The sequence below is a fragment of the Argopecten irradians genome, chromosome 5, assembly GCF_041381155.1.
Source record: "Argopecten irradians isolate NY chromosome 5, Ai_NY, whole genome shotgun sequence".
NCBI lineage: Eukaryota > Metazoa > Mollusca > Bivalvia > Pectinida > Pectinidae > Argopecten > Argopecten irradians.
In genome coordinates this window covers 39,092,218-39,101,387 of record NC_091138.1, presented here as the reverse complement: position 1 = coordinate 39,101,387, position 9,170 = coordinate 39,092,218, and the positions used below count along the sequence as shown (strand labels likewise).

The 9,170-nt window shown below is 34.5% G+C and overlaps 1 protein-coding gene across 2 annotated transcripts in view; it reads right to left on the bottom strand.

Annotated features, from left to right (window-relative positions):
- Positions 1-348: 348 nt before the first annotated feature.
- Positions 349-9,170, bottom strand: part of LOC138323799 (cadherin EGF LAG seven-pass G-type receptor 1-like) — a 47,662-nt gene continuing 38,840 nt past the window's right edge. For both annotated transcript variants that reach the window (XM_069268646.1, XM_069268647.1), the window contains 6 exons: positions 8,364-8,424; positions 7,762-7,847; positions 6,167-6,293; positions 4,774-4,812; positions 3,566-3,682; positions 349-2,804 (listed from right to left, as the gene is read on the bottom strand). In XM_069268646.1, the coding sequence (XP_069124747.1) occupies positions 2,676-2,804; positions 3,566-3,682; positions 4,774-4,812; positions 6,167-6,293; positions 7,762-7,847; positions 8,364-8,424 (559 nt within the window). In that variant the 3' untranslated portion in view covers positions 349-2,675. The remainder of the gene's footprint in view (positions 2,805-3,565; positions 3,683-4,773; positions 4,813-6,166; positions 6,294-7,761; positions 7,848-8,363; positions 8,425-9,170) is intronic.

Here is a 9,170-nt window from a genome sequence, read left to right as displayed (position 1 = left end):
CGGGCAGTCTAACTTTAGGTACTTGACAGTGTCCCTCAGTGTTGGCTGACATAAATGACCGTAGTTGTTGATTGGATGTTGAGCAAAATACACCTTGACACATTTAATGCATATAGAAATGCATTAACTTTTTTATAATACTACATATATGTTATAAAGATATGAAGCAATGCCAGCCTCACACGTTGGTCGTAAACTCACCATCTGAGGACATCTGGAAGAAGATGGTCTTTGAAGCCAAGATATGCAGAACCAGTGGTAGAACGTTAACCATTCCGCCATCTTGGCCTAGTAAAATGATCGACAGGTTATAACAGTAATTATTTAATAAACAAGGAAATAAAAATGCGCAATTCTTTATTTTATTGAATTCATCTAATGACATAACGTGTATGATGCAATTGATCACAAAACAAAACAGTCGAAAAAGCACACAGCAGGACGCAGAATTTGTAAGGACTCTTGCTTCATAGGTACATCAATATTTGCTGTAGATTCTTTATGATGTACACAGTTAACTATAATATATTGATTAGTTTTAACTAATACACATGAATAGAGCGGACACCACACTACATGTTCAATTGTATTCATACATGAATTTCTCACACCTGTAAATTTACTCTCACTTAAGTAGCACAAACATTTTGATTCGTTCAAATTAATATGCTGACATTCAAAACATTCATCTCCAAACAAAATATCACAAGAAACCTCAATGATGAATACTTTGTTCACTCGACCGCAGTACAAGAATCAAATGCAAAATTGTTATATGGCATTAAGTACCATTCAACATTATTGAATTAATTGTATAGATGGAATAAGCTATCAATGTATCAAGTATGATCATGTTATTTTCAGACATGTTATCAAATTGTAACCATAATGGTTTTCTCATGTTTTGCAATATAAAATGTATCAGCAATATTCTGAAGAAAACACGTGATATAATATCTTCTACACTAGCTATGGGTATTATGATACAAAATGCAATTTAGTAAAACCTACCGACCACCTGTTTATAAAGACCGCCTGTTTCTTCAGGCTCAAGCGACCTAGCTATTTCATCTCATTTTGACCTATGTACACTTATTATAGAACATCATGTTCTTGATCTATTTGGTGGTATTTGAGGACAGGTTTGACTTTATAAAGTATGCTCGTTGTGATTTCTTTTTTGGCTACAAATGCTTAGTACATTATGGATTTGTGGCGATATAGAATGTTGAAGGCACTAGCCAGGCCTTTACGATGTACAGCATGCTCACAAAAGTAAATAGTGTATTTGTTGACATAAGCTGACTTTCTCTCCCCAGCGTAAAACACATACCCGGATCAATATAGTATACAGCTGTTTAGAGATCAATGGGACATTGTTGGTTAATAGATGTTGTTACAAACCTACGTCACGGTCTATCTGTTAGCTCGTCATAAACCCAGACCAAAGACTAATTATAACATTGGGGGAAAAACCAGGTGTTGAAATTAGGAAGAACTGATTGTTTTTGCAGTTTGGTGCACCGTCCCTGCAGTAGCATACTATATATTCCCGGAAATAAACAGTTTCGAAGTTGACCGAAAAACGATATAATTTTGAAAGGCATCGAAAATGCAAAGAATTGTATGCGGGTATGGCACACCAAACCGTAACCCAATCGGTGCAGTTAAACGTTAATAACATCACATTTTAACACGTAACAGACCGTGCAAGTAGCTTTAGATTACGTGGCGTTTTAACACTGACTAACACACAATTTTAACTATTTATTTCAGAAAAGAGATCTACCCTAGCGACACTAATCATTTTCATCTATTATTAACTAAAATTCATGAACAGGTAACTAGACCAATCCTATAAATATACATTATATGACAATTTATACTAAACCTCAATACGAACATATCTCGTACAATATACCCCTGTACTCCTATCACATACGTTGTATGTATTCATGTAACTGTAACCGTTTGTAATTTTGGGGTGAAGCTCCTCTCACGGTGAAAGCATTATGGTAAATGATGATTAAGCGAAATACTGTTTACAAAGTTTCTTCTACAGACCTTGGGAGAGTGATACTTTACGATTGCACTGCATACCGTGAAAAACTGTATATACATGTATTTAGTATCAACTATCATTTATGCATTTACAAACGCATCAATTAAGAAAACTGATTTTGGCAGGAAGTATCATGTGAATACCGGGTTAAGATTTAACATAACCATGCGACAAATGTACAAATAAATACTAATTGTACAGTATAGATCTGTAAATAAATGTAGCTACACAATCGATTGTATTAGGCAAAACATACAGGTCATGTGATATATGATACAGGACTGTCACGAGATCTACATTGAAGTGTAACGAATTAAAACATTTCAAAATATAGAAACACTTTTGAAATAATCAATTCATACATAGAAACAAGGCTATAATATTTGGTACAAAGTGTCTATTTGAAACAAAACTCATAGGAGAATTATTTTCACTCACGTAAAACGCGTGAGGAATCTAGGGTTAATACGTTATCGCACAAAAATGAGTTACCACTGTTTCAGTATAACACAACAGTGTACTTAGAACATGCATTGGATTGGCATTGTTAATGGTATGAACATACCATAGTTCTTGTAGTCAGAACCTAAATGTCTCTATCATATTCTGGGCCTCATAGACTGGTGATCATTTCACAGTCCGATCCCTCCCTTTCGATCTCCTCCTCACTACTGGCCTCGATCTGAGATTTCTTTTCTCTTCCGCCGCGTTTTTTCTCCAAAGGTAGGGAGTCTTTAATGTCCTAAAAAGCAACGTGACATATCAGAGGAACCCATTTTAATCTCATCTGAAAGGAAGGTCAGTTTCGCCGATAAATTGTTTCTATAATTAGTCTATCCACTCCAAAATGAAAAGAAATTAGAAAAAGTTACCCTTACTATTCTGAATCAAAAGTAACAAGCATACAGTAAGCGTTGCAAGTAACGCATGTCCCCTGCCGTCAATTACATTTGCTTATATATGACAAGCTATATATTGTTGCTTAATGCTATCATTACATGGAGGTTGAAAAATACTATTGTGGTCCAGAAACTAAAGTTGTGAAACAGTCTATATTTAGTAACAGTGACCATAGTGGCATTTGTAATTGACCTTTTGACCCCAAATTCAATCCCCAGCTGTATTCTTTCATATGCTACCATTGTGTGAAGTTTGATAAACATCGACCAATTCGTTCTCAAGTTATCATCTATAAATTAAATCCGGACGACACAGTCAGACCGACAACGGAGATAAACATTATAGTCCCCTACTGTTTCACCGGCAGGGTATTAATAACATTTACATAAAAGAAATGGGCAAATACCCTTGCTAAGAGCAACGTAATTGCATTGTTACTCACATAAATATGTCAATATATACTGTTAATAAAACACAATGGAAATACATACATGTATTTCTTTCAAGGGACAATGGAAATGAGTCTCTGATTGAGAGTTCAGACATTTCACAAAGAGAGGAGACTGGATCCTTACGTGTCTACTGCACGGTAAGGATACCTACCTTCTCTACAAGAGGTGTCGACGCAAATGAGTCAATAGAGCGTTCATCTACTTCCGGGTCGATCCCTGGGGTAGATAAGGTCTTAAGCTTCTCGTTGGCCTTCAGTACATTTCGTATCTGTACAAAAACACCACGTTAATGGAGACGATAAAAAGTATTTACTGCAAGGATATAAGTCAATTGGACGAATCGAACTATTTTTCCTCAAAGATAGGACTAACTCTCGATAATTTATTCGCATTTAGGAACATTTTTACTACCTAGTTGAACCACTTTCTTTGCTGGCATGAGATAGCAGTATAAAAGGGTCAACTGTTCAACTATAACACGGAAACACACCACGAATATACCGCAGTGTCCCAATATATATATATTTACACACCGTATCCAAATGCACATATGGCCCTTAAATAACCCTGGATGTTAATAGGACGTGGAATCTAGTACCCAAAACAAATGTCACTATTTATTTCAACACAATTGATATTCCGTCTATACATATTACAGAGTAAGCTCCCTTGCGGTTAAGTATCCCTTGTCACGTCATTATTGTGTGAGCGCAATTCATGTCGTTTTCTTCGCAAAGTATGACGTTACGCTTGGAGACACATGACGTCACAATCAATACCTACCCACAGGGGCAGATAACTCTGTAATAAGCAAATGCAGAATAGGACATAGGATATTCTGTTGACAGACTTTTTCATTCGTGTACCAATATCTAAGGGAATTGAGATAATCAATTAGTTTCGCTTTGTATTGTTTGATTTCTCATTGTTTTATGATCTGTCGGTTAGTTAATGCCATCTAGGAAAGCGATGCAATTTTAGGTATGTGTTGTGTTTCCTTTGAATAACACGAACGCACGCCAATTGACAACGAATATCAAATTCCAACCGGGGATGTTATTCTGACAACGATTGGTTTGGGAGATTATGTACAGGTTATAAAGGATGTGTTACATCTTACAACAAAACAACAGAGTGATTTGAGAGTGTGTTATTTTTTAAATAACTTATAGAAGGTTCTACATAGAAAGTTTATCTTTAAAGTGAATTCTTTATAACCCTTGTAAGATAATAACTAATCCTCCTTCTCTCAATACCTTAGATTTACGTCATGCATTATTTAAAATGCTTTATAATTTGTCACAAGTAAACTCGTTTCAAATGCAAGCCAAAATCGATAAATACTTCTATATTACTCACCTCTTCATGGAGAAGATTAAATACTGTGAAAAACATCGCCTGGAAATAAATACAAATAGTAGTAATAGCTTGCGACTAAACCAAGTCCTTCAATAATGCACAAGATGGAAGCATTGTTACAGAAATGTCTAATTAGATATACATATTGAGGACACGTGCAATATCTAGAGCGTTTCACCGATTGTAAATCATTTCATTTTTGTGGGATACATAGTTTCGCTTAATTTAAACGCGAATTCAAATGTAACGACAATATTAATATAAACGTACATGTACAAATGAATGCACAATTATCAGTAAAATCCGTTAATCGCGAATTAATGTATCAAATATGAAATCGATATTAATACCTGAAGATAAACCTTCGCGAATTTACTTGAATCGCGATATTAGCTCAAGTATATGACACTCGAAATATAGTTGATTTACAGCAGCGAAGATGCGAAATATTTTGTACGAGAAGATAAATTGGTCTACAGTATACAGTAAAACACGGTTACCACGAACCTCTCGGGACCTCCGATACCACTTCGTTATAAATATAGTTCGTTTTACACTTATTATAGATAACTTATAGAAAACTGAACGTGAAATAAAAACGACTTCGTTATAACCATGAATTCGTGGTATGCGTTTTCGTGATAAGCATGTTTTACTGTACAATGTATATTAAAGTGACAATTCACTCAGACTAATTCTTTTACATAACCAAGAAGCAAAATATGGCATAAATGTATTGTTCTATATTTCTTATGAAACATATAACATAAAATATTGACAAATTCCACATCATAGTTTAGTATTTTAACTGATACCACTGTGATTACAAATCGTTGATCAATGCGATTAAGCAGGTACAATATGTACGCTGTACCCATACCAGAGCCAAAGTCACGCACGTCAAACAAATGTTCTACATAACAACTGAGGAGGTGATAAAATAATTTTTAGGCAAGACAGTTCACCTAGTAAGGTAAGTACACTACTGTCATAACGATTTGAGCAGTTCTAGACAAAAGTTGCATTGCTCTACGAGCAAGGGACGGGGTTCAGCATACAAGATGTTCGACCACAATGTGTAATGGCGGACAGCGAGCGAGTTTGAACTTTTCATACGCATTTCACCACCATGGGCTTTTCTGGCATATCACAGTAAAACCGGCTGATCTAGTTTGCATTAGAACTGGGTTTTTTATATATATGTACAAATTTTAATGTTGTCTTAGTCTGAATTGTCCCTTTAACATTTACAGCTGAAAGTTAGCCTACCTCAATTTTTTATTTTTTTTCCATTTGTATGCCATACTTAAGTTCATTGGACACTGATTTTGAAATTATTTTTGAAAACTCTATCAAGCTTTTGTCACGGTTCTATATATAGAAAGTTCCATACCTGTAAAACATTCATTAGAGCATACAGATACTTGATGATGGAGTCGTGCATCTTAAGAGACAGGAAGGCGAACGACCAGTTAACCGTAACCAATATAATCTGAGTCCACATTCCTTTCATCTGTATCCTACAAAACCAAGAAGTGAAGCATAGCATATATAAGTATGTTAGAATTATTATGCCTGTTACGCGCTAGACAGTTTCTTTCCATTTTACCTATTTCTAAGCAACAACGACACGTATTCAATGTTCATATAAGAGAATTATAAAACTATGACATATTAATCTACTTTCCAACAACTTGAAGGAAAACGTTTTGCTTAAAATGCATTAAGTTTTTATAACATTTGCCTATTTGTACAAATTTCAATGGCCCGGTTATATGAAAACTACATTATAATGTATTTGAAATGCGAAACTATCATTTTAACAACAACAACAAAAATAACAGAGTAAAAACTGAAATGCGTCCATGCATAAATATTTTGCTGATGTATAATGAACGCACAGCGAAAAACCCCGGCATATAGTTTTTTTCAACTCTTCAGCCTCATAATGAATGAACTAGACTGGAACATCTCCTTACAGACATTTTTTGCAGAGTTAGATCATGCGTTCAGTCTATAGGTTATGGACATTAATTGCGGTTAAATCGTGTTTTACCTATCTGCTAGATTACTTCTGATTGATATCACGTTATACTTTATCATTTGTGTCGTTGGTAAAGCAGACCACCAAAAGCTGGATCTTTTTATGAATGTTTCTATTACGTATATATTTTATCTTTGTGTTGGGTTTTTTCCAGGAGTATTGGAACATATCAGCATTTTGTAGCTTTGGAAAGCGGATATGTCTGGGTACCAATCTACATTTTGGAATTATCCATTACCTTTGGAATAAGTATCTGAGATTTTTTCTGCAAAATACCCGTGTCTAGTGATCTTGATGTCATGGCAATGGAAATTTTGGCAAACGAAAACCTACATGAACATCAACATTGTCCACAACATTACTGCTAAGTTTCATTGAAATTTATTAATAATTTTTTAGAGTTGTCATGAAAACAATTTTCTTTAGACATACATACACAAACAGACACGTCAATTCAATATAACCCCCTTCCCAACTACTCGTTGCACAGGTGGGTGGGGTATAGCAACGTTTTGATTTTATTATATTTTTAAAATGCATACTTGATCATCCTGAAGTCAAATGTTTCTAAACGAATAAACAAACACTTATAAAACTATATGTGTGTATGTTGGGGATTTGGGGGGGGGGGGGGGAGGGGGAGGCGGGAGGGGGAGGGGGGAGGGGGGAGGGGAGACTGATAACCCAGATCATGTCTGTTATTCAACTTGCACTCAGTTTTTCCTTAATTGACCCAAATTGACTATTTTGATGAAATTTTGACAAAATGTCTATTTAAGGTATCAATAAGTATTAAGCTATGCATAAAAGGTACACGTACTGCTAAAATTAGAGTAATTAAAAGATGCTCGCATATCGTTCAAAACACATTTTAAAACAAGTTGTCTTATTGTAAATGAATCGCAATATGATTCATTCTACTTCTACTTCTGTTGAACACTTACGTCAGAACTTTATTGGTTTTCTCACTTTTAGTGTACGAATTTTCGTTGTGTTCCTTCGCTGTTAATATCAATACCATGATCGCCACCTGAAATATAAAAATATCGCTCTAAAACTATTTGAAAGATATATGTATTGTAAATGTATCGTTATATTTTCAAATTTATGCTTCATCCTCATTAATTACGCCATATCAATAATTGTATTTACGGTATTATTTAATGTATATTCAATGCTGTCACCTTGTGTATTTAATTAGTTAAAATAGTTAAATCATAGTTACAATACATCTTGTTTTTCTTTATGAATTAATAAATAAATTACCTGTTGTTTTTTTATTTATTCACAACACTGCAGAATAGTGGAAAAGTGCTTATTTATAATCGAATCATAGTGTAAAATTAATTAAGAGCAGATAAGTGCTAGCGCAGTGGTGAATTCGCACAACTAGCTACATCAACGACAAAAATTGATTAGCGTAACCATATTTTAGCGCAAACGTTGGACGCATTTATCTCTATATACGTAGCGTGACTATACCGAGCGTTGGCCCGACCCGATACCCGCTAAAATAAGTACGTTTACAGTATAGTGTTATACGTACCGTGACTATACCGAGAGTTGGTCCGACAAATAACCAGAGATTGTCCCAGGCGATCCAACACCTACAATAAACATACAGTAGTCAAGAAAGGTGACGATGAGACATCATACTTTTTTGGCACTCGATAAATACATGCAGTGAGGTATAACTGAACAGTACAAACAGGAATGTTTTTTCTTACTTTTAGACGAAAATGGCTAAAATCTTCATAATCAATACATTTTACTTTTGTAATTTTGGCAGTTTAAAGTTGTTTAGTATATTTAAGATCAGACACAATGACAGAAATACTGGCCCACGACCACAAATACTTGTTTTCCCACTTCAAAATTAGCTTTATTACTAAAGCAATGCAGTCATTCATACTAGCTTTCACTGCAAACATACAATCATATGTTCATTTCATAACTATAATAACATCATTCCATCGTTTTATATTCCAAGATGAGGCTAGCTGATTTCAGGTAAATAACTGAAAAGTAAGGACTGAGTTTTACATATATATGAAAAAATGACAACAGAAGACGGTGGAATAATACGAGTTTTTTGTGTATCTTTTTTATTTTCAGATACAACACACTGTATCAAAATTATTCATCTCATGCTTCCATCACCTATCACAATCATTCGTCTTAAATTTCGGTTTCGCCTCTAGCTTGCATTACCATTCGTAGACATCATATTTATACAATTTGTTTTAAACATGTCATCATAACTAAATGCATTCATCAAAATATCCATAATCTTAATTCTGGTATACTAATAAAACATTTTAATGATCACGAGATGATTAAGAAGATTTGCTAC